At 44.2% G+C, this 26,063-nt stretch overlaps 1 protein-coding gene across 2 annotated transcripts in view; it reads left to right on the top strand.

Moving 5' to 3' along the window:
- The window catches only part of NEDD9 (neural precursor cell expressed, developmentally down-regulated 9), a 186,898-nt gene that overhangs the window by 69,942 nt on the left and 90,893 nt on the right, over positions 1-26,063 (top strand). For both annotated transcript variants that reach the window (XM_032341102.1, XM_032341104.1), the window contains exon 2: positions 2,687-2,872. In XM_032341102.1, the coding sequence (XP_032196993.1) occupies positions 2,861-2,872 (12 nt within the window). In that variant the 5' untranslated portion in view covers positions 2,687-2,860. The remainder of the gene's footprint in view (positions 1-2,686; positions 2,873-26,063) is intronic.

Here is a 26,063-nt window from a genome sequence, read left to right as displayed (position 1 = left end):
TGGAGGTGCCTGGGTGGCTCAGTGCTTATGCATCTGCCTTCGGCTCAGGCCATGATCCCAGGGCCCCCCATCAGGCTGCCTATTCAGCAGGAAGCCTGCTTCTCCCTCTCCCACTCCCCCTGCTTGTGTTCCCTCTCTCACTGTGTCTCTCTTTGTCAAATAAATAAATACGATCTTCAGAAAAAAAAAGAAAAGGAGACATAGGTTCTAGGTAGACGTGGCCTCTTGGCCTCAAGGATTCCTCTCCCTTTGGAAAGAGGTATCAGTGGAGGAAATCTTAGAAGCCCAAAAGCACAAGGCCCAGCATGGGGCCCCCTGAATGGGACTCATGGCAGGGCTGCTTTTAAAGAAAGGGGTTGTTTTTGGAAGGACAGTTGAAGAACTTCAGGGGTCCTGGTAGTATGTTGTGCCTACATCTGGAAGGCAATTTATGACTACTGATCAGTCCCACATTTGTTTTTTCTATGTGTGTTACCTATCACAATGAAGAGTTAATGTGGGGCGCTGGGGGGTTCATTTAGGTTAAGGATCTGTCTTTGGCTCAGGTCATGATCCCAGAGTCCTGGGATCAAGTTCATCACTGGGCTCCCTGTTCTATGGGGAAACTGCTTCTTCCTCTGCCTCTGTCTCTCTGTCTCTCATGAATAAATAAGTAAAATCTTTAAAAAAAAGAATTAATGAAATCTATCTATCTATCATTCCTAGTGCTGTTGTTTTTGGGATCCCCATAGACAAATCAGCTCAGAAGACTTGCTTTTAAGCCCAGACAACCTTGGGCAGTTAAAACGCCTCAAGGCAATGAATACCTCAGGGGGAAATGGACTGAATTCTGGAAACAGTAACTCTCACTGGTAGTTTTCTCCACAATCTGCGGCCCAGATATTTGGGCGACCATGGACGGATTCAGGCAGAGCAAATGAGTCATGGGCCCATGTCCTCTAGCCTAGCCACTGCAAGTGCTTCAGAGGAAAATTCCCTTCTCCCCATCTTAACCAAGATTTTAAATACTGTGTTTGTCAAACCAAAATTACAGGAAGCTATTCCCATCCTAGCAGAAGTAAAAGGAGACCCAACTCCCAACTACCCTCTGTTTGGAAAGCAATTCTAAGAAGACTTCTCTTCCCCATAAGGGCAGCTGGGCAAATTCTTTACACACTTTGCTGAGCGTCTACTATGTGCCAGACCCAATCCTTCTTTTTCTGCTCCACATTTTAAAACACCCATTTGGTTTTGATTTCTCATTCTTGATAGGAAAAACACTTTCCTTTGACAAAGATTCAGATTCCTGGTTCTCAGAGAGATGTCTGTGCAGCCCATGTGGTTTAAATATCAGGATTTTTCTAAGAATATGTATTTCAACAATGGTCCATAAGGATACACACACGCGTGCGCACGCACGCACACACACACACACCCCAGAACTGAACTTTATAGCTGTGAGATCATGAAAGGGAAGTGAAAAGCTGGCCTCTACTAACCGACCAAGAGCCCAGTCTGGTTTTTTTCCCCAAAAAATAAAATTCTGGGCTTTGCATCTAAGCTGTTTAAAAGCCACATTGCCAAAGCACCAGTTTTTCTCATTTTAGGGAAACAAGAAAAGCATACAGTTGCAGTGCCCTTCTCGAGCCATTGATGAGTAGAATCAGGAACATTTGGTGGCTTCAGAAGGATAAAGCAATAACATAAAGCGGGTAAAGAAGCAGTGGGTGGAAGCGTAGAAAAACAAGTCAAGTCAATGAGCGTCAATGGCAGGACTGAAATTGTAGACTCTGGATAACAAAGGATCGCTCACTTCCACCATTCTGTCCCAGTAAGAAACACCTGGCATTCCATCAGAAAGGATGAATACCCAACTTTTGTAGCAACATGGACGGGACTGGAAGAGATTATGCTGAGTGAAATAAGTCAAGCAGAGAGAGTCAACTATCATATGGTTTCACTTATTTGTGGAGCATAACAAATAGCATGGAGGACATGGGGACTTAGAGTGGAGAAGGGAGTTGGGGGAAATTGGAAGGGGAGGTGAACCATGAGAGACTATGGACTCTGAAAAACAATCTGAGGGTTTTGAAGGGACGGGGGGTGGGAGGTTGGGGTACCAGGTGGTGGGTATTATAGAAGGCACGGATTGCATGGAGCACGGGGTGTGGTGCAAAAAATAATGAATACTGTTATGCTGGAAATAAAAATAAATAAAATAAAATAAAAATAAATAAATAAATAAATAAATAAATAAAATTTAAAAGGAAAAAAAAAAAAAAAAAAAAAAAAAAAAAAAAAAAAGAAACACCTGGCAAATATCTATTCATCACTCAAGGCACCGCCTTCCTTCTGCGCCCTCACCAGATCCACTTCATGCTCTGTCAGAGGACCTGTAACATTTCACGGAACTATATTTTTTTGGTTTGTCCTATTAGACTGTGGGGTCTTTGAGAACAGGATCGTATTTTCTGCATCTTTGCAATTCCAGGTAAACGTGTAGTGAGAGTACCATAAATGCTTCCCTTGGTGGCGTGATTGAATGAATGAATGGATGGATGGATGAATTAATGAATGAATGATGGGTTCCATTCATGAGACTATGGATTCGGCTTTTCCAGCTGCTACGATGCAGTCCTTAAGTGATAAAAAGTGTCTCAGCCTCTGTCAGCGTTTACCCACTTTCACATTTTAAACGTCTTTTCAGATTCAAGAAGCTGTGAATTCCAGCATGTCACACCCTGGCCTGAGAAGATCGTGTCTTCTTTAAGCAGAGTTATGAAAAGAAAGAAGCTGGTCAGCCGACGAAGACGGGGGTCATCTTTTTCGAGATCCAGAGCTCCAGCATTCCTTGGCGTCACAGAGCAGAGCACCTGGGAAAATGTGGGGAACGGTGAGTCGTGATGGGAAAAACGTACGTTTCATCCACTTCCCTTTTGTCCAGCTCAATCCGGACTAATTCCTTTGAAACAATAAACCAAATGGCATTCCACTCGCACTCAGGATTGTAACTAATATTTGGATTTAAGAGGCTGATTTCGGGCCACCACCGAATTTTGCTCTGGTAGAGGAATCTTTTGCGCTGGATATGCTGATGTTCACAGGAAATCCGTTCAATCTCAGGGGAAGCAATCTTCTGGGATAAAGGAAGGATATTCCCCTTAGGACGACTAGTGCTCGAGCAAGTCTGGAAGTTACATTCACAGAACTATTCAGAAGCTGATGCCTAGGTTACGTTAGCCAGTTCTCCAGTGCCTCCTTTCTCCATCTGCCAATCAGTATTAAACTGTTCCCTTCCCATTCAGCTGTTCCGCAAGAAAGTCAGCTTGGCCTGAGGTAGAGGTTAGGATTAAAATGGTCCATTGTCCTCTCTAACCAAGGCTTTCTAAAGGTTTTGTGGAAGCTAAGTCAAAGAAGGGATGTGTAATGCATCTGTAATTGACCTGTAATGGAAGCAAACCACATGGGTGGTGTGGGGGCATTGGGAGCGTCAGGTAGAGCTGGATTTATGTCACTGAGGCTTAACAGTCGAGTAACCACGAGCCAGTTATTTGGCTCTTTTTAATCTTTGTCCCTGAATTTATAAAATGGAGATAGGAAGATTGTCCTGAAGATGAAATGAGAAAATGCGTATGAAGTAACTTGTGCTCTTAAGAATGGTTAAGGGGCGCCTGGTGGCCCAGGGAGTTAATAAGTACCCTACTCTTGGTTTCAGCTCATGTTGTGATGTCAGGGTTGCGAGATCGGGCCCTGTGTCTGGGCTCCGTGCTTAGAGCAGAGTCTCCTTAAGATTCTCTTCTTCTACCTCTCCCCCCATGCTTGCTTTCTCTCTCTCTCTCTCAAATAATTAGATGTCTTCTTTTTAAAGGAGAAAAAGAAAAGGTAATTCCCCTATGTGCTGAGATCCACAATCTGTTGTTTATATCACATGAGGAAATAACCATCAGTTCAAATAAGAAAGCAAGGGGGTACCCGTGTCAATCCAAAAAGGGCCTTATTTCATTTGTGGGAGAAAGGTTATAGTTAAGTAAAATGACAAATGTTTTTTAAAACACTTCGATGAGAAATAAAATGATTTGCATGGAAGTCTTTAAAAACCAGATTGCCATATTACTGCAGTGTTTTAAAATGATGACCTCCCTAAAGTCCTCCACGTCCCAAGATCCCATGAAAAAAATCCGTCACAGAATTGGACACGTTAGAAGCTTCTACCACCCCAAATGACACTAATCCCCTGTTAGCCAGGATTTCACTCTACACAGTTTCTGCCACTCGCGGTCAGCTCCATTCTGGACAGATGACCCTCCTTCTGAGTGTCTTCGAGAAGGTCAAAGTCACCTAATCCTATGTCCCAATGCCTTCGTCATTCAGCCCACTGCATCTCACGTAGGCATCTGATCATCTCACGCCATCACAAGAAGAAGGTGACCACGGGACGCTATGGGATTGGGGAGCGAGACAGACCACATTCACATAACTTTTATTACAGTATATTGTTATAGTCGTTCTAGTTGGTTCCTGTTGTTTATCTCTTCTTGTGGTTAATTTTTAAATTAAGCTTTATCACAGGCAGGTACGTATGGGAAAAAGTGTAGCGTGTACGGAGTGCAGTATTCCCTGCATTTCCCAGCATCCCCTGGGGGTCCTGGAATGTATGTTTCACATATAAGGGAGGATCCTGTACAAATTCAAACTGAAGCAAATTACATTTACTGTGATTCCTCAAGTCACCGTAGCATGAGTGTTAATTTCTTAATGAAGACTGAACCAAAAATAGTCTCTCCTCATTTATTCAGAACCACTCAGCCAGTTTCACTAAATTGAGACAAAAACAAAGCAAAACAAAAAGCAAAAACAAACAAACAAACAAAAAAAACCCCAAAACAAAAAACTTAGCCTTCTCAAATGCAAACCAATATTTCATTTCATTTGAGTCCCTGCAATGAACATTAGCACTGTGGCATTTTCACTACATGCTGATTCTCAACTTTTGGTATTCTGGATCTGAAAACCAGACAATTCTACCACCTGAAATCTTCCATTTGCTTTAGAATCGTCTATGTCCAGAGTCCAAGGGTCCTTGGGATCATTAATTCTATCACTTCTGTTTGGGTTTTTCCTTTCTTTTTTTTTTTTTCATTATTGAACTCTATGTCAATATTACAGGCACATGCATACACACTTGTGTGCAACTTCACACTAGACTAAGTAGAATGGAAAATTTTGGCAATTATCATTATCACCTAACAACAAAAAGGAGCATTGATTCCTTGTCATCAGTGGTTTCTAGAGATCATCCCTACTGCCTTCTGGGGGGCCATGTGCTGCTTAAAGATCCAGACCTGAAGCCGTGCTGCCTGATTTGAATCCCGGCCCTGCCACTCACAAGTAGTAGAACCTTGAGCAAGTTATTTAACCTCTCAGTGCCTCAGTTTCTTCTATAAAATGGGGTGAGAATAGAACCACCTTGCAGGGGTCATTGTGATGATGACGTATGCAAATTGCTTACAATTGTGTTTGGCACATTCTAAATGCTCGACAGAGGCTTCCAGTGAAACTCAGAGTCCTAGAGCACATGAGAAGTAAAGTCCACGCAGCTCAAAGAAATCCCTCAAGGCAGAAGATGGGAGAAGCAGAGCGTAAGAAAAGTCCAAGGGGAGAGATTGAGCCTTTAGGAATCTGGGTCAGGCTAGGTTGCTCTCCTGAGCCGCCTGTGCTGTGATTGTCTGGGCTGGGGAGCCGCCATGAAGATGCTGTGAGGTCATGGCCAGAAACATCCTTTGGGTAAAGCTGTGCTAAGCATATCAATACTCTTGAAAGCAAGCCCTTTACCAAACGACTCAGCAAGTGAAAGCAAGCCCTGAGCTACCTGTGCAAACACTAATGTGGAGGGAAGGCGGAAAGCCCATGGGCACACTCAGGGAGCCATCATGAGCTGCAGAGAGGCTGGGGGGCAGGCAGCCTTCCTTTGCAATTCTGTAGGAACCAGTGGTGTGTTGGAGGTAGCTGGTTCTGGCTCCTTAGAGCCGACTGTGCTCATCCTTCCCAGTGAGTTCACACGAGTAACTCAACAGCGGCCACGGTAGGGTTGTTCACACCACGGAAACTGACAGGTGATAATTCAGGGTTGTTCCGTTTTAGAGAGCTGGTCGGTAATTTCCCAATGCACCCCTGGTGATGGGGCTGGCTCGGAAAAACAAGACTCCTGGGGCGGGGAAAAGCTTTTAAATTGCAAAACTTTTTCTTTGGCATTCCTCGCTCTTTCCCTTTATACTAAGGCAGGAAGCTGACAGCTGGACATGGTCTGTGATGGTTTATCTAAAGAAAAAACATCCAGCTGGACTCCTGCTTCACGAATGGCCAAAATGTGTTGACTGACAGGGCTTGCAAACTGTGCCCTTCTTTTCCCATGAAATACAGGTTCACTGTAGGTCCAAAGTGGTCATCGAGGTGTGTATTTACACCTGCTATAGGTTTTTGATGTCCTAAAAGGGGAGATGCAAAGGAAGTGGAGGAATTCACATGTTCTTTTCTCAGCACTTAAGCGAATATGACCTATTTTAGGGGCTATGAAAACCTCTCCACCGTATACTTCAAAGATGATTTATCTTGTTCAGATTTCTAGGCTGTTCCTTGAGAGTAAGGATGAAAGAATAGGGACTGAAACGAAGGGTATCTCTGAAGCTGCCTCCGTTAGTCTGCTCTGGTGGCCGTCACACATCCTGCAGGCATTTGCGTTCTCACAGTTCTAGAGGCTGGAAGTTCAAGATCAAGGTGTGTTGGCAGGTACCGTTTCCCCTGAGACTTGCGGATGGTTGCCTTCTTACTGTGTCCTCATGTGGTCTTCCCTCTATGCGTGTCTGTGTCCTAATCTCTTCTTGTTATAAGGACACCAGTCGTCCTGGATTAGGGCCTACCCACATGACCTCATTTTACCCTGAATCCTCTTTTATTTTTTTTTAAGATTTTTTTTTTTAATTTATTTAGCAGACAGAGATCACAAGTAGGCAGAGAGGCAGGCAGAGAGAGAGGAAGAGAAGCAGGCTTCCCGCTGAGCAGAAAGCCCGATGCAGGGCTCAATCCCAGGAACCTGGGATCATGACCTGAGCCAAAGGCAGAGGCTTTAACCCACTGAGCCACCCAGGTGCCTCCATGAATGCTCTTTTAAAGATGCTATAGTCGATCCAACTCCTCAAAGACCAAATAGAGTCACATTCTGAGATACTGTGGGTTAGGACTTGGATGTGCGGATGTGGAGGCGGACACAGTGAAGCCCATTTTACCACCCACACAGAACCGGAATTTATCCACAAGGGAAATTTGATAGAACAACATCACAGGGCAAGAGAAGCAGACTCGAGAAACGGAGACTGGTGTACGGGGGTTATGGGCGATGCTGTCAGGACATCTAACAGCAAGGAAGGCAGGAGGGGGGCTGGACTGCAGTCAGAGTTAAGGCCCAGGCTGACCACCTGGCGCTCCATGCATGGGGAGAGTTGTCTGGAATGGAAGTAACGGCACTAGACCTTTCTATCCTCGCCTGGACCAGTCATGGGATGATGGGGTGGGGAGGGGGGTTCGTATGACAGGCGTGAAGAGGGTCTCTTCAGCTGAGGACCGTCTCAGAAGGACTCAACTGAGAGCCGCCCTTCACCCAATCTTTGGAGGCTGACAGATGATTACTCAGTTTCAAGTGAAGTCTCTGGTCCTGTCCATAGTATAAGGGAGCAGAAGCTTTCCCAAGTGAATGAAAAGATTCATCTCTTCCTCAAAGATCCATCATCTTCTTAAGAAATTTCTCATACAGGGGCGCCTGGGTGGCTCAGTGAGTTAAAGCCTCTGCCTTTGGCTCAGGTCATGGTCTCAGGGTCCTGGGATCAAGCCCCGCGTCGGGCTCTCTGCTCAGCGGGGAGCCTGCTTCTCCCTTCCCCACCTCTTGCCTCTCTGCCTACTTGTGATCTCTCTCTATCAAATAAATAAATAAAATCTCTAAAAAAAGAAAAAAAGAAATTTCTCATACTATCACACAGTAGATTACAGGGTGACCTATTATGAACCCCAAAACATTTGGTCCAACTCTGGGTGCGTAGAAAACGCCCAGCAGAACGGTCGGGGAATGTGGCTTCACAGGAAAGGGAGGCTGGTTGGAGCCAAAGAGATCTGGGTTCAACTCTCTGCCCCAGTATTTACTAATATTTTTTACCCTCTCTGAACCTCCGTCTTCTCTTTTGCAAAATAAGGATAGTCGTGCCAATTTTGTCAGACTGTTGGAAAATTTTAAATAATATGTACTTAAGACTGTCGGGCTGTCAGGCACAATGCCTGACACAAAGAAGGCATCCAAAAAAGCATGAATTTCCTTCCCTTTCTTTCAGCAAATAGTTAATTGGTGGTAACTAATTGCAAACCAGAAATAGAGGATTGATTTCCCAACCTGAAGGAAAATGCTTCTCAAATGCTGGTGTTGATCCGAATCACCAACAAAGACCCTCAAAACAGAACCCTAGACCCCATTCACAGTGAATCTAAATCAGGAGATCTAATGTAAAACCAGGAATTGCCATAATTTTAGCAAGCCCCATGGGGGTTTCTGATAGCCAGAGAATCCGGAGGCCCCTTACTTGAAGTTGTGGGTGCTGTCTCAGTAGGGATGGGAGTCCAGGGCTTAGATGCCTGAGGACATTTCCGCTGTCCTCATTGTCATAATTTCCGTGGAGGTAGGTATACACATCTCATCGCAAAGACTTCTCCCCTTGCTTAAATACTGTGCATTCCAAGACTAAAACATGCATAAATTATGTCAGCTATAGAATCAAACCCATTCTCCTTTTCAAGATGTAGTTTTATTGAGGTATAAATCATGACTACAAGGCAATTTAGGGCACATGGGAATTATGGGGGGGTGCAGATCCCCCGAGCTTGTCTGAAAAATGGGAAGTATATCCAGGGGAGAAATGTCCTACAGGTGTAAGAGCTGTTAGTCCTGCAAAGAAGCACCGTCTGGACCGAGATTTAACTTTCTCATTGAAATCAAGGAAAATTGAAGTTCCCCTGGATGGGATTGCCAAAGGCTTTCTGTGTCTGATTATGGATCACAAAGTCCAGCTGTGCTGCAGAAATGTTACTATCAAAAAGGCACCTGATCAAGGTCCAGAAAGTAAACAGGAGCTGGAACTCAGAAAGTGACCCCTGAGCAGAGACGGGCTTTCACATCCCTACCAGACTTCCCCTGATGTAACATGGGGCCATGTGGTTTCCCAGCATCTTCTGTGGCTTTCTTTTCCCACAGAAAGAGGCCTCATTTATTCTAAAATATGAAGCTTTGGGGGTTTCTTGAAAATGGTACTTTCACTCAGTTAAAAATAAGTCAAGATGAAAATACTATCTGTGGGAATCCATTCTGAAAAAGGATTAAACTGAGAACATGAGAGAAACAGTCTGTTTTGCCCCCCAAATGATCAGCAGCCACACAGACCCTGTCAGTTTCCTTACAATAAAAAACAAAAACAGAAACAAAATCTAGAAGCAGCACCACCAAAGTATTCCAGTCACCAAGAAGTCCAAGGTGACTCTGTACTCACCGTCTCCATACTAACGCCACAAGTACAGGAGTAGGTGAGCTTTTTCCTGTCCTTAGGCCTACTCCGAGTTCTTAGAGATGAAGGGGGTCTCTGTCCGTGTTTCCTCACATGGTGCCTTTATTCTCTTTTAAAAAATATTCCTCTGGGTTTAACCAGGGCCTTGTAACACACACAGAGTCATCGTCACACCAAAGGAACCGTGCACCCCCTAACCTTTAAGTCTTACCCAGAGTCCCCTGCTCTTTCCCTTGGCCTACATAGAGAAGCAGATTTGAGTACGACCTCCAATTAAATAGTAGGTTTACAACAAGTGCTTCTTTTTTTGTCTTCAAATCTCTTTCTGCCTCGGCCCCGTACTCTGCCATTCCTTAGAAACACAGAACTTTAGGGCTGGAAGTACACATTAGTCAGGGTAGCACCGCGGCGAGCTGCGGCGACAAGCAAACCCTGTCATCTTGGCACTGTAGCACAATACAGGTGCGTTCTCATTCCTAAAACAGTCAATGGCTCTCTCAGGAAGCTTTCCTCAGGCATCTGGGCTTCTTCCACCATATGGCCCCACTATTTCAGGGTCCTTCATTTCCAAGCAGTGTAGATAAAAATAGAGAAGATATGGGACATTTTAGCAAACAAGCCAGGAAAGTGGAGAATTGGTCAACCAGCATTCCACTGACCCGAAGAAGGTTAAGAAATGTCCACAAGTACAAAGATGCTAATAGTGTTTGTCTCAGAGAGTCCTTAGATGCCCCTTGCTTTTAATCCCTTCTAGTGTTTTTTAGTTGAAGTGACTGAGACCCAGAGAACACACCAGTTACACAGAGCTAATCAGTGACAGCTCAGTTTACTGCTGGCCAAAAGGCCTCTTGCCCATTCCTAGTAATTCCAATTAATGTACAAAAGGCTCGTAAGATCTCAAGACACAGTTGAAGCATTGTTTCTAGAACTTTCTATCCAGGACTCCAGGGTGAGAAGGACTATGACCACCCTGCTCCAAACCCCACAATTCCAGTGCAGTCCTCTCAGTCTAAGAGCTGGACAGATGAATGTTTCAAGGGGCAAGTGCCAGTAGCAAACCCTAATTACGGGAAATGCTTCTCGGCTCCTAAGGATATAAAATTACTTTGTGGAAAGTCAAGAAAAATAGAAACAGAATACCCTGTAATGCTTCATTTGGAGGCCAAAAGTCACCTATTAAGGCTTGCATATTGTGCTTGATTCTGTCAAGATAGCTTATAGGGTGGAGACAGTTGATAAGGAGAGAAATTAGGGATGGTATCAGCCTGGTTTGCAACCAACACACTGGCTTATGGAAAGCATATCTGAAAGACTGTCCTCCTCATAGTTAAGTTCAAATGTGAGAAGAAATAGACTTCCAGAAAATATCTAATAAAGGATAAGGAAATGGGTGTGGGCAAGGATGGTTTCCTTGACAGATTGAGAACCCTACCAGAAAAAACTCCTGTGTAGGAATCTGGATGAATCTTTGCCAAACATCTGACCATCTAGACCCTTGTCTGTAGAACATGCAGTTACATACCTTTATTTTTTTTTTTAATTCTGACTTTACCATCACAAAGGTAATATATCTGGATTTTTTACCTGAATTTTAAAACTTTCACCTGAAGATCTGACATTGAGTCATTAAAGGCTGCATGTTAGTTTTCTCAGTTTTAGGGACAGAAAAGAAATAAAAATAATAATCTACCACTTGGCTGGGAATTAAGGTGCTAATTTAACCTAAATATTTTTATTACATAAAATCAAATAATAATAGTAGTAGTAGTAGTAGTAGTAGTAGTGGTAATGGAATTTGGGGCACATGGGTGGCTCAGTTGGTTAAATATCTGCATCTTGATTTTGGCTCAGGTCATGATCTCAAGGTTATGAGATCGAGCCCCTCATCGGGCTCTGTGCACAACAGGGAGTCTGCTTGAGATTCTCTTCCTCTCCCACTCCCTTTGCCCCTCCCCTGCTCACATGCTCTCTCTCTCTCTTTCTCTTTCAAACAAATAAATAAATCTTAAAAATAATAATAGAGGGCACCTAGGTGGCTCAGGGGGTTAAGCCTCTGCTTTCAGCTCGGGTCATGATCTCAGGGTTCTGGGATCAAGCCCCACATTGGGCTCTCTGCTCTGCAGGGAGCCTGCTTCCTCCTCTCTCTCTGCCTGCCTCTCTGCCTACATGTGATCTCTCTCCCTCTCTCTTCCAAATAAATAAGTAAAATATTTAAAAATATATAATAATAATAGAGCTAGATTTTTAGCATGAGTGCCAAATTATATTATTCATTCAACCAAAACACAATGGCATTTCCTAGATTTATAGAGCAGGTATTAAAAAGAGTGCAGAAGGTAATTACACCTGCCCTTATTTTTCAATCTTTCTACCTCACTCTCAGTTTTTCACACTCGGTGCTCCCCCTTTAATAAAAAAAAAAAAAATTTCATCCTTTTGAGTTGGAAAAATATTGTGCCCAAATTATTAACAGTCATATTGAATACTTGAGATGAATGGATTTGTTGAATCACATGCTAGATGTATGGCAAATCTTGGACTCAAATCAATGGTCAGCCTGGTAAGCAAGAGAGATGGAGGCAGGCTGGTTAGGTATCTCCAAAAAACTTGGAAATAAGGCCGCTCTCAGAGTTAAACTAGTAAAATGCATACAGACTGGTAAAACAGAATGGATATAATTAGCCAGTTGAGGAAGGAGCCAAGAAAACATCCATATATACATATATACATAAAATAAAAGTGTGTCAAAGTGCGTCAAACTTGGCCTCACTGATCTGGGGGTACAGAAATGAGGGGGGTGTGTATGTGATGATAAGTGAGTAAGCAGAAAACTAAGTGGCTGCATCATGCCTGTTGGGAGGAAGGCCATGTGAATGAGACAGTTGGTTGGCTAAAAAATCAGTTAAAAAAAACAGGGGGTCATAGAGAATAGGAGCCCTCTGGATGGTGCAGTCCATCAACATGGAAAAATCTAAGGAAGACTCGATCTTGGAATTGTTGGCCAAAGGGTGATGGTTTCCTTGATGAGACTATCTCTATTATGAGCAGCTGCGCCTCAAGACATTGCCAGTAACATTCTAAGATCAAATGGTTTAAAATTGGATCTAAGAATGATGAAATCCAAGCCTTTTTTTCCAATTCTGTGGACATCAAGCAACTCTGAGATAACGTCCCTCCTCATGACAGAGCTGCCTCAATGCTTTCTGGTCCGTTTGCCAGTCGTGTTTATTATTTTAAATTATTGTCATTGTAGCTGGTACTGTGAGCTGGTTCCACCTTCAGCATGCCGACAAAATTACCTTTATTAACTTGACAGACCTTAGACCATGATCTCCTCTTCAAGGTCAATACCGCCTTATGGAGTGCTCCTGGGCACGCAGTACTGTTACCTAGCAACAGCTTGGGCTTCACCCGGCCCTTCTTGAACCGTAGCTGAACCAGCCCCATGCAATTTTAACTGAACCCTATATAAAGTCAAGATCAGGATGTTCTTGACTTCAAGATCTGACAAAACGATTGCTGTACTGTAAGCCAGGAGCAGCCCGCAGAAGAAAGGGATGGAAAGAACCTAAACTGTTCTAACAGGCTGTGTGTTGATTTTCAATTGTATCTGGGACCCCGCCACAGACAGCTTCATCAAGGATACCAAGTAGTTGACAGAGTAATGTTTTCCAGGTTTTTTCACACCTTATCCAATTGCAGTAATTGTTAGGTGATAAATACAGTGACAGCTCATTACAGAATTCAGCTTCCAGAAGCTGAAACGTTAGGTGGCACCTCTCACCTGCTGGGTGATAGGTTAGCATCTTACCCCTGTCCCTTCTGCACTCCCCACCCCACGATTCTGTCTGGAATCTTGTGCACTCAAGGCATTAGATTTCACATGAAGCCTTTTGAAGTGAAAAGAAAGTCAGAAGACTTTCCTACAGAATATAGGCTTTCCTCAGGAATATATAAAACTGTATATAGAGGGCAGGGATGAAGGGAATAAAGAGTATGGCCTAAAAACTTGAGAGCATTATCCTGAGTCTCTACAAGTCTTTTGATGTGTGTGTGTGTGTGTGTCTGTCTGTCTGTCTCCCTGGTTACCTAGGGAAGGGTTTATATACTCTTGTGCTCTCTCACCGGCTTGTCATACACATATAACCCTATGTTCATAGACATTAATTACTTATTGAGGTATAATTGGCCTACAATAGATTACTCATATTTAAAGTGTGAGTTCTGATAATGTTGACATACATATACACCTATAACATCATCACCACAACCAAGATGGTGAACGTATCCATGATTCCCGAGCGTTTTCCCATGCTCCTTTATAATCCCACCTTTTGGCCCTTCCTCTCCCAACCCGTCCCCAGAAAACCATCAATCTGCTTTCTGCCATTATATGTTAGTTTTCAATCCATAGAAATTTATATAAATGAAACATACATCATGTACCCTTTTTTTTTTTTCCTGGCTTCTTTTACCCAACAGAATAGTTCTGATACTCATCCATACTGTGGTGTGTATCAATAGTTCATTCCTTTTCACTAAGTAGTATTCCTTGTATGAATGGACCACAGTATGTTTATCCATTCATCTATTGATAGTTACTTGGGTTATTCCCAGTTTGGATCAATGAGAAATGAAGTTCTATGAACATTTGCATAAAAGTTTTAGTATAGACATGTGCTTTCTTTTCTTCTGGATAAATTCCTCAGATGGATGAGTAGATTATATGGTAGAAGTATGCCTAACTTTCGAAGAAACTGACAAACTGTTTTCCACAGTGGTTGTACCATTTTATGTGTCCATCAGTAGTATGAGAGCCTTCTAGTTCCTCCGTGTCCCTGCCAGCACTGCGTATAGTTGGATTTTCCTATCAGTGTTAGCCATCCAAATAGGTGGACAGTGATATCTTCCCATGACTTCATTTAGCATCTTTTCATGTGCTTGTTCAACATCTGTAAGTCTTCTTTAATAAAATCACTGTTGATATAGTTTGCCCATTATTTTATTGGGTTGTTTTCTTATTGTTGAGTGTTGAGAGTTTCTTATCTATTCTGGATACAATTACTTTCTCAGATGTATGTACTGTGAATATTTTCTTCCAGTTTCTGGCTTGTCTTTTCATTCTTTTTTTTTTTTCTTCATTCTAATAACAAGGTCTTTGGAAGAGCAGATATTTTAAATTTTAGTGAAGTCCTATTTATTAATTTTTTTCTTTTATAGTTTTCAATGTGATAGCTAAGAAATCTTAGCCTAATCCAAGGTTGCAAGCATTTTCTCCTATATTTTCTTCTAAAAGTTTTACAGTTTTAGGGTTTATATTTATCTCTCACCCATTTTGAGTTAATATTTATATGGATTCAAGTTCATTATTTTATAAATGGATATCCAACTGCACTAACACCATTCATTGGAAGGAATGTGTTTTCACACTAAATTTTCTTTGTACCGTTGTCAAAAATCAGTGTGGACACATATGTTATTTCTGTTCCCTTGACTGTCTATCTTTAAGCCATTAACACACTGTCTTGATTTGTGTAGCTTTCTAGGAAGTCTTAAAGTCAAGTCTTCAAATTTTATTCTTCTTCTCTACGATATTTTTTTTCTCTTTCTAGTGCCTCCCTCACAAGGATCCCCATGAGGGTCAGATGAGCCTGTTAAACACTTAGAAGTATTCTTGTCATGTGATAAGCGACAAATAAATGTTCACAGTGGTTTTAGTTTTATCATTAATAGCACTTAACACAGCATCTGCAACTGATAACTGGTAGTTTTAATTATTACCTTATTAACAAAGTAGGCTGCTTGGTTAATACTTTCATGCTTGCTTCTCATCTGATTTGAATATCACAGGCTGACCTGAATTTGCTGGTAGGAGGTTTGTTCTTAAGAGTTGATCATGGGCACCTGGGTGGCTCAGTGGGTTAAAGCCTCTGCCTTCAGCTCAGGTCGTGATCTCAGGGTCCTGGGATCCAACCCCACATCAGGCTCTCTGCTCAGGGGGAGCCTGCTTCCCCCTCTCTCTCTGCTTGCCTCTCTGCCTACTTGTGATCTCTCTCTGTGTGTCAAATAAATAAATAAAGTCTTTAAAGAAAAAAAAGAGCTGATCATGATACTAAACACAACTCCCCATTGGACTCTTTGGATGTCATATTCAAGAGCCTGCCTCAGGCACATCTCAACAAGATAGGCAGATCTCCACAATTAGCCTCACTATTGGCTTCCTTAATCTCTCTTCTACCCACTTTGAGATCTAAAAGTCTAGAAGAGGTTATACAAATCACTTTCTCTTATCGCTTCCCAAATCCTTAGGAAGCTGACTCCCTCTTGAAGAGGCAGCCACTCGACCCCTGGCCCTTGCTATAGGGCAAAGAAGAGTTCAGGTTACATATAGACTGGTTTTATGGTGTGATACGATTTCCAAACCCAGGAAAGCCCTGCACCCCCTCTCATCACCTCCCAGCACTACCTTCCACCTCTGCACACATGCGTGTGCACACACATACACACACCCACACCCACACACACACACACAATCTCCCTTCAATCTTGCTGACACAAATTGCCTGATTGGAGACCCGTCTCTATACTTGATGACTTTGTTCCCCATAAAATTGCAAATTACTTTTGAAAGAAAAATAATCAGGAGCTTATTCATGTATGGAGGGGACAGTACAAAGTAAGAAAAAGAGCCTTGGGCCAGAAGAGTCAAGGTTTGTGTTCTAATCCTAGCAGTCCCTCTTCCTTCTCTGTAACCTAAGCCTCTGCTTCTGCTCCCCGCCATATTGTAAGGGGATGCTAGCATTTGAACCGTTCATTCATTTACCACGGCCAGTTGTTGTTTTAAGTGCAGAAGACACAGCAGTGAGCAAAACAAAATCCCTGCTTCCACAGAGTTCATATGCAAGTCAGAGAGACACATAATAAGCAGTAAACACATGTGTAATCTATCGTCAAGGAGTGGTGAACTGTGAGAATCGAAATAAAGCAAAGAGACAAGAATGAAAAGGAATGCTGGTTTCGGTCATGGTAAAGGAAGTTCTTTTGGAGGCAGGGACAGTTCAGCAGAGGCCTAAAGAAAGTAAGTGATGTGAACGTGACATGATGCTAGCTGGCAGAAGAACTTTCCAGAATGGGGAGTGGTAAGTGTGAAGGTCATTTTACTTGGCATGTTTGAGGAAAATAAAGAAGCCCATATGGTTGCAGTAAAGAGTTAGCTGGAGTGCTGTCCAGAGACCAAAATATATGGGGCACTGGAGGCCAGCATAATGACTCTGGAGTATATGTGCTCTAAGTGACACGGGAAACCACTACAGGGTTTTGAGCAGGGGATTCACAAGGTCTGACTTTTTCTAGAATGCTCACTGCTCATTCTGTGACATGCTCAGGACAGATTGTTGAGTGTCCAGAGGGGAAACAGGAAGTGCCAGGAAGAGTTGATGCTTCCCTAAGGAGAGAGAGAGATATTCGTGGCTTAGACTAGAATAGAAGATGGGAAAGAGGTAAGAAACAAACGTTTGGAACATAACATTAAATAATTAGATATACAGTAAGAGTTTCATGCCATGGAATAAGAAAAGAGTAAAGGCTGGCTTCACTATTCTGGACTGTACAGGAAGAGGATGTCATTAACTGGAGATAGAGAAGCCTGGAGAAGAAGGTTTTGAGAGGAAACACCAACATCTTGTTTGGGACATGTTAAGTTAGGGTTGTTCATTGGCTGTGGCAAGGGTAGGTCGAGTGGGCAGTTGCATACACAGAGCTGGACAGTCAGAGCCAGAGCTATACACTTGGAGTTATGAGTGTCCACATGGTAATGGCATTTATAACACCAGGTAGGGTCACCTGGGTGGTGACTCTTCCTAGAAAAGAGAAGAATTCCAACAAGAAAAGGAGGATCCAAACAAAAGATTCCAATCTATTAGTGAATTAAATGAGATGAGCCCCTAGAACAGTGCATTAAGGGTCCTTACGGCTGCAGGCCAAGTACCAGAAACCTCAAGTAAAATTAGCTTGAACAACAAAAATATTTATAAAGTAACATAGTTCTGGGACAATAAGAATATTTTTAACAAATAATATTTATAACAAATTCTGGAATTTATAATGTAACATAATTCAGACAGATGACAACAGCCCACACACCTCACAGCCAGATGTCAGAGCAAAAGATCTTAAGATTAGTTTAGTCCCTGACCCCAGTGTCCACGGGAGATTGAAGATTAGGGTCTTGACGTATCTTTTCCTACCACAGTAATTCTCAGCCAGGGGCAATTTTGCCCTTCAGGAGATACTGGCGATGTCTGGAGATATTTCTCATTGTCACAACTTCAGGGAGGAGGTGTCGAGCCCAGGATGCTACCAAACATCCCACAAGGCACAGGGCAGCATCTGCCAGAGAACGCTGTGACCCCAGATGTCAAATGAGAAAGTCAGCAGGTGGGAGGTCTTCCCCAGGAGCTACAGCCCAAAGTTGCCCCCGCGTACCTGCCCTGAAATCTTAGTTTTCAGGACGAGCTACTAAGAAACAGCACAGGGCCCTCTGAGGGTAGGGAGGGAAGGAGTTAGTGGGAACAGAGTTGCAGGGGTGAGGTAGGTGAGAGAGGAGAGGCTCTGTGCTCAGCAGGGAATGGTCCTTATTGAATTCTCCTCTGCCTAATAATGGCTAAGAGCGGGGAGTGCGAGCCTGCGGCCACAGTGGACCCACGCCAGCTGCAGGGCTGCGTGTGAGCCACATCACACCCCAACACCCGCTCTTTGCAGGCAAGCATGTAAACAAGAAGGCCAGCCACAAGAACATAAGAAAGAAATAAAAGTTGTTTGGTCTGCCGTCAGGAACAGATTGTTGAAATATTCTAACCCCAGTCCAAAAGAGAACAACCAACAATAACAATTAGGAGACCACGTCCGACGTTTAAATAGACGAAGCCTGCATTTTCCTCGTGCCAGGCCCTTTTCCAAGGGGACCAGCCGCTGGCCCAGCCCTGTGCTCTCACCATGGCCCGATGAGCCCTCCTCTCTGTGCAGTCACCCACGCTGGGACCAAAACATGTAAAAACGTCACCAGTGACCATGAATTAGGAGCAGGTAAACTTAGCTTTCTGCTAAAGGTCAGCAGGTGTATTTTGACAGACACCTGCAGTCATACGTCTGTTTCTCATTCACTATAGACGGCAAGTTTATAGATGAATCGAAAATACTGTATTTTAAGTGAGTCTTTCAGACACTCGAAGCTACTCTTTTTAAGAACAACCTTACTGATGGAAAATTGGGGGTAAAAGGCTTTCTAAAGGATATACACTCTCTTTGTTTCAATAAGCAAAGTATATTGACAATAAATCTATCTTTTAAAGTGACTCAGGGCAATGGTTATAATTTCATAAGAAGAAAACAAGGTGTCCTCAGACCTTGGATCACTTTGCGCAGGCAGTAAATGAACCCAGATCGTGCTTTTCTTCCTTTGGTTCTTGTGCAAACTCCCATAACTCCCCTTTATCCTCGCTTTGTCTAGCTCTTAGCTGTTACTCTCCAGGCGCAACATTAGGCCCGTTCACCCATAATCCTTGCTTTCTAGCAACTGCTGCTGAGGGCTAAGGCAGTGGTTCTCAGTTGTTTGCAGCATACTGAAATCTCCTGGGGGCTTAAAAAATTATCTGTGTCCGGGTGTCATCTCCGGAGTTGTGATTTCATTAGTCTGGAGGCTGACCTGGGCATAGGTATAAGGATAGTTTAAAACGCTCCCAGGTGAGTCTACTGTGCACCCAAAGCTGAGAACCACCGGAATAGGAATATCCTATCTCGTTAGAATTAGGCATGCAGTAAGAGTTGATTATGATCTGAGAGATTTTTCTATGAATAAGCTTTAGCATATGAACCTTTCTGGCGTGTATTGCAGTACTCTTTGGTTCTCTCGTTCTCATCCTTAGCCGAACTGCAAGGAAGTGATTCAAGGAGGGGGAGAGGTAGGATGTGTCCGTGATGAGTGCTGGGCATCCCGAGCTCAGTTGCAAAGGATCAAACCTTGACTCTGCCGTTTACTGTGTGACCTTGGGCAAGTGGCTTGATCTCTCTGTGCCTCGACCTCATCAGTAAAGTGTTGCAAGGATTCAATGGGTCAGTGCACACAGAGGACAGAGACTAGTGCCTGGCATCAGAGCGGGGCACAACCCCAGAGACTGAAACGGTAGGAAGCTATCACCAGCCCAGGCTGGAAGGGGCAGGGGAAGTAGTGTTACCAGAATCCCATGAAAGCCAAGTCTGGGGTAGTGACACAGAGCAACTGTCAAAGCCAAGGCAAAGAAGCAAGGAGACAGCAGGGAAGAAATACCCCGACCTTTCTCTTCTTCCAAACTCTGATCTCCTGCTGCTGCTGCCGCGTCTCACGGGCGGAGCCCCTGGGAGAAGCCGGGAGTGGAAGGACAGCAGCCCCCCAGGTTGGGGGTCAACATCTCAGGGCACAGAGCTAAGCGGGATGGGGGGAGAATGAATCAGGGTAGGAGGGGGGAAGTAAATAGAAGAATAACCCGCACAGTCAGCAGTTACTGATTGTTGGATAAGCCGGGAAGTCGGCAGAGAAAGTCCATCTTGCCCTAGAACATCAGCCGTAGGGGCACCTGGGTGGCTCAGTGGGTTAAGCTGCTGCCTTTGGCTCAGGTCATGATCTTGGGGTCCTGGGATCGAGTCCCACATCGGGCTCTCTGCTCAGCAGGGAGCCTGCTTCCCTCTCTCTCTCTCTCTCTCTCTCTGCCTGCCTCTCTGTCTACTTGTGATCTCTTTCTGTCAAATAAATAAATAAAATCTTTAAAAAAAAAAAAGAAAAGAAAAGAAAAGAACATCAGCTGTAGAATCCAGAGACTTTCCCCCTCCAGCCACACTCATCCTGAAAGAAAGGTGCCATCACCACAGCACCCAGCAGGGATGGTTCAACACGGCTCTGGGCAAAAGTCCAGTCAGAACACGGGTCCTGAGCTGGCTGGGGATTTCAGGGCTGGCAGAGCCCCTCCTCCCCACGGACCAGCCAGGGCTCCCCTCTGAATGTCTCCCTCACGTGCTCTCCCCAGCTTCCTTCCCATCCCTGCCTGAATGTATCAGCAACAGCTCGGAGTCCACCTCCCTTGCTCATTGAAACACATTCCTGAGCCTGATTTGCAGCCTGCTTTGGAATTTCTTCCTCCGTCCCTCCCCCGCCCCCAAACACCTCTTCGTTCCTCTCACTTATGAATGTTGACCTTTTGTCCAATAAAGACTCCAGTCTCCCGACCTCCCACTTTCTCCCCAAGGGGCCCTTCTCAGCTGTGTGTTCGCATTTGCCTCACAAAACTGTCCTTGGAGTCTCACTACCTGTCAAGTACCGAGTTACGTAAAGTGGAGGCAGAAGCCCCTACCTTCCAGCAAGTTCCATTCTAAGTGTGAGGGTTAAGAGGCAGTGCTCAAGGCGACCGCTGGCTTTCCCCACAGACATCTCCACCGCGTGACATTTCCTCCCCACGTTTTGTCACGACACCGTATTGCAAATGAAAACGATCAACTTTTAGGTCCCTGCCGGGTGCCTTGGCAACCTTTTCGTACGGTGCTGATATGCACACTTGGCTGTACAGGGAGCCCTGCTGTGACCCTATCTTCATTTACACCATCAAGCTTTTTCCAGATCCCGTGACTAGATGTTCCTTTACCAGATTTAATTGAACTATTCATCCTTATTACTCCATTATGTGCATTCCAAATTCCTTTGGATTCATGCTTTCCATCACATACACGTTGCGCTATCCTAACAGCCATCACTGGGCTCTGTTCCCCCTCACGAGCCTGGCAGATGTTACTACCCGGCTCTTCTGAGGAAAGAGAGAAGAACTCTGCTCTCACTAACTCCTTCCCCCCTTACGGACGTAGGAGCCCTTAAGCAAAAGCATCTTCATGATGTACCAGTGCCCCCAGAAAATGCTGGCGATTGAAGTTGAGAAGCAGTACCTGCTCAGGTCTGAGTTGGCAGGGTTCGAACTATGGGTTTGGGTTCAACCTGGGCAAAAGCGATAGCAGAAGTAGTAGCGCTCCCTGAACACACAGACCTTAGAGAGTCGATCCGTCCCTGCCCTCAAGGAGCTTACATTTTATTTTTATTTATTTCCTTTTGGTAAGTTCTGCATTTTCTTCTTCTTTTTTTTTTAATGTAATTGACACACAATGTTTATGTTAGCTTCAGGTGTACAACTTAGTGGATGGAAAGGTTTATACATTAAGCTGTGTTCACCCCAAGCGTAGCTGCTATCTGTCCCATTATGTTGCTATTACAGTATCACCAACTGTGTTCCTTATAAAGGAGCTTGCATTTTTAGATAAGGAGAGAGGACACAGCGTGTCTGCACACTCATGTACACACAGGAGTGCACACACGTGTATGCACACAACACACTCCTACCCCTAATGATGCAGGCTAGCAAAGGATGAGTGTCAATTAAGTAGCACAAAAATAATAATAACAGAGATGCATTTTAAAAATCTGTAATACAGAGGTGTCTGGGTGGCTCAGTGGGTTAAAGCCTCTGCCTTTGGCTTGGGTCATGATCGCAGGGTCCTGGGATCGAGCCCCGCATCGGGCTCTCTGCTCAGCGTGGAGCCTGCTTCCCTTCCTCTGTCTCTGCCTGCCTCTCTGCCTACTTGTGATCTCTGTCTGTCAAATAAATACAATCTTTTTTAAAAAATCTGTAATACAGACATTTCCCTTAATCACGACTCATTATCTACCCCCAGTAATTTCCATTTCAGTTATATTGGTGGGATTTCTACTATATTTCTTAATCTGCCTATTTCCACATGCATAAATTTGGTGGCTGAAAAATTTCTCCCACTTCCACATCCAATGTACTGTTTGACATTTTGAATTCACGACACATCCACAAATTTACTACCAGCTTTTCCAACCATATCTAAAGATGTGTCTTGAGATGATGTGTTAAAATGTAAATACTTTTAAAGTAAAAATTATCTGAAAATAACTCCCATCTGGGTAGGTTGAAGTGTATGCTTTATAGCTTCCATTCTCATTTTTTTCAGGGTGGGCGCTATAACAAAGCCAATACCTCCAAAAACATGCCTCACCACCCCTCCACTGAAATACACATTTGCCCACATGTATCATTAGCAAAGAGAAGACGAAATCCAATACCGAGCAACGAGTGATTTTAAAGAACATCTCAGCTTTTAGCTTACAATAGTGGTGTTATTACAAGTAAGCCATTCATTTCTCAGACTGACACCTGTTCTGTTTGCTTCGATGCTCGGTCTGTATTTCGATCACAGCACTTCTCAAAGAGGCTGTGCTTGCTGCCTGTGCACACAGAGTCCTCCTCTTACTAGACTGCGCACTCCTGGGAAACATGGGGTGGGTCTTGTTCAGCTTGGCATGTCCAATATGGAGCTCGGGGCTCTATGTGTAGCCATCCAGGGAAATGGGGATGGGTGAATCGATTGAATAACTGATGAATGGGAATGGGGTCTTATAGGCATTACTACTTCTGGAGAGCAGGAATGGGCCAACGAGTCATTCTGAGAAAGGAAGCGTTGTCTACGGGGTCAATCACCTTCCCTGGCAAAAGCACACCCTAGAGTGTAGCCCCATTTGCACTGAGGGTTGACAACTGAGCTGGTGGTTGGCGGGTCCCTTCCTGGTCTAGGAAAGAATCTTATTTAAAGGCAAGGCCTTCCTCACCCTTTGGAATGCATGGTGCGAACCCTCCAGACGATGGGGCAGCTCAGACTAGGACCGGCTTACTTGGTCCCTCTTTCATGTCCCTTCTTAATAAAATACTCTATCGGGGCGCCTGGGTCACTCAGTGGGTTAAGCCTCTGCCTTTGGCTCAGGTCATGATCTCAGGGTCCTGGGATCGAGCCCCACATCACGCTCTCTGCTCAGCGGGGAGCCTGCTTCCCTTCCTCTCTCTCTACCTGCCTCTCTGCCTACTTGTGATCTCTGCCTGTCAAATAAATAAATAAAATCTTAAAAAAATACTCTATCATTACTTCTATAAAACTGGGAGACTAGATTGTGTGTAAACTAGGCTACGTTCGAAAAGTTCCTAACAAATAGTTACTCTAATTCTAAACTAGTTCCCAGGTCGGATAGTGGGAGAGAAAAAGAATTTAGTCTCAGAGGGACATTTGGATTATACTTGGAACACATTTCAAGAAAATTGTCCAAGACAATAAGCCCTGTAGTGTTTTGTGATTTAATTTAGCTTGTGGCTAAATCCCATCATGAGGACAGGGGGGAAAGGCGCCTTTAGATAGGGAAGTGTCACTGATGTTGTCAGCTTCCTCTTTTGGCTCAACCTGGCAAAATGCTAGTGAAGAAGGAACCCATCTGGCAGCAGCGGTCGGAGCCCTTCGGTGTCCCTGGCCCACACACCGCACTTCTCCCCCGTCAGACATCAGAGTCTCATCTGTGAAGATCAAGTTGTCTAGATGGACAGGGAACAACACCGTATTGAACTATGTGCTAAGAACCACTCACACCGGTTCTATAGGTCGTGGGGTGTCAATTCTCCTCCAGTCACATGAACTATGCCCAGAGTCATTTGAGCCTTGACAATATTGCTTAATACCTCAAATAAATGAAGTCATACTGAGTCACTGGTAGGAGAAATCTACCAGCAGGACAGGAGTACTCTGGTTGACACTAGTCGGGGTGTACAAGGCAGTCCCAGCAAACAGACGCAGATAAGCTGGCGTGGCCACGGGATATTCACGCCTTGGCTTTGGTGGCCCTGTGTGACCTATGTCACGACTCAGGTTTGCCTTTGCTTTAAGCGAGTGCAACCTTTAGCATACTTGTTTTTGCAGAAACTAAATTAAAGAGGGATTATTCATTTGTAAACTTTTTTTTCCATGTAATCAGTCTTAAAGAGCACCTCCGTGCATTATAATAATTTTTTTTTAATTTCAATGAAAATACACATTTTCGAGGACCTGTCTATGATAAAGTACATTCCTATAAAGAAAGGTAGATGGGTAATCAAATGACTACTGAATTTACAATCTCATAATCTAGGACACTCCTTCCCATAAAACTTTACCTCGCCTACCCCGAAGAAACTGCTTCCTTGACTGCGTTAACTGAGACAACAATCAAGCAATGGGGATGTCTTCTCTTCAGACCCCAGCACAAAGCCAACAGCCCCGCTGATGACTGGTCGCTAACAAAGACTAGAAAACAAGGAGTCCTGTGTGACAGATCTATTCATTCACCAGGCCTCAGCGCTGTGGGAGTCAGCATTTTGGCATGAACAGGCCAATGGCTTCGGGGTCAAGAGAGAAGCAATTAATCAAACCAGGAGGAAGAGAAATGAAAATCAAGCAGACAGTTATGAAGACCAGATAAGAAGAACAACAATCCAATATCTGTAGGGGTAAACAATGCTCCCCTTTGCACACTGTGGAATGTGCAATCGAGTGTGAATGGGAGGGGGAGCCAGAAATAAAGAAATGGTACTCTCCACTCCCATTCCCACAGACACGGCTTTTCTCTCCCTGATTTGCAGACCCTTCACTCCCTGGGCTCTGCACCTGGGTTACCCACCTCCAGGTCTGTGGAAGCCAAGGCCAGTGCAAGGATGGGAGCCGCCCGGGAAGAGGGAGGAATGAGAAACACACGTTCTGCCGTCAGTGAGAAATGGAACTTTCCCAGTCAGCCATCTTGAAAGTCAATTAATTCCTAGGGCAATGGTGTCCCCCTTCTTTTTGCCCCGTGCTCGCACATCCTAACGCTGCACGATAGACAAAGTAAGAAGGCAAATCTAGACCAACCTGCCTTCAATTGTGCATGTACCAAAAAAAAAAAAAAAAAAAAACCTTAAAAATAGGAGGTGACGGTTTTGTTTAAATTTCAAAAGCAATCATATCTTTTGTCAAGGGCTTCCTATCACTAGGACACGGGTGTCAGCCTTGCCTTCCTCCCACTGGGCTTTGGGGGAAGGGAGGAGCCGCAGCCTGTCACCAATGAAGAAAGACTCGAGGGCGGATGGAGTGACTAGATCTGATTTGTGTTGTGCACAAAACGAGCAATCCGTGAGCTGTGGAGATCCTTTGTCTTCAGCTTCCCGAGAGAAGGGTAAACTGAGTCCTGGGCTCAGGGCCAGGAAAAGAAAGCACAGGGAGACTGTCTCCTGGTTTGGCCTGCCAGTTTTCACAGAGCCGTCCTTTGGTAGGACAGCTCCCTTCCGTGGTGGGGCCACCTAAGAAGCACAGGGGGAAATATCTCAACATGAGAACCAGACCCAGACGGAAATATGCTTTCAGGGAAGGGATGTGTCTTGTTGCTCATTGTGGTTTTACAATGCATGAGCCGAGTTTATATAGCAACCGTAAAAATGCGGCTCTGTATAATATTGTCATACTTGAGCTATGTGCATGTTTATTCTTTCCTTACCGACAACAGCTGGAGAAAATGGCTAAGTGGGTTTGGGGGAGAGGGAAGGGAGATGCAGAGAGAATCCAAGC

This window comes from Mustela erminea, chromosome 4 (assembly GCF_009829155.1).
Source record: "Mustela erminea isolate mMusErm1 chromosome 4, mMusErm1.Pri, whole genome shotgun sequence".
Taxonomy (NCBI): domain Eukaryota; kingdom Metazoa; phylum Chordata; class Mammalia; order Carnivora; family Mustelidae; genus Mustela; species Mustela erminea.
This window is presented reverse-complemented; position numbering and strand designations above follow the sequence as displayed.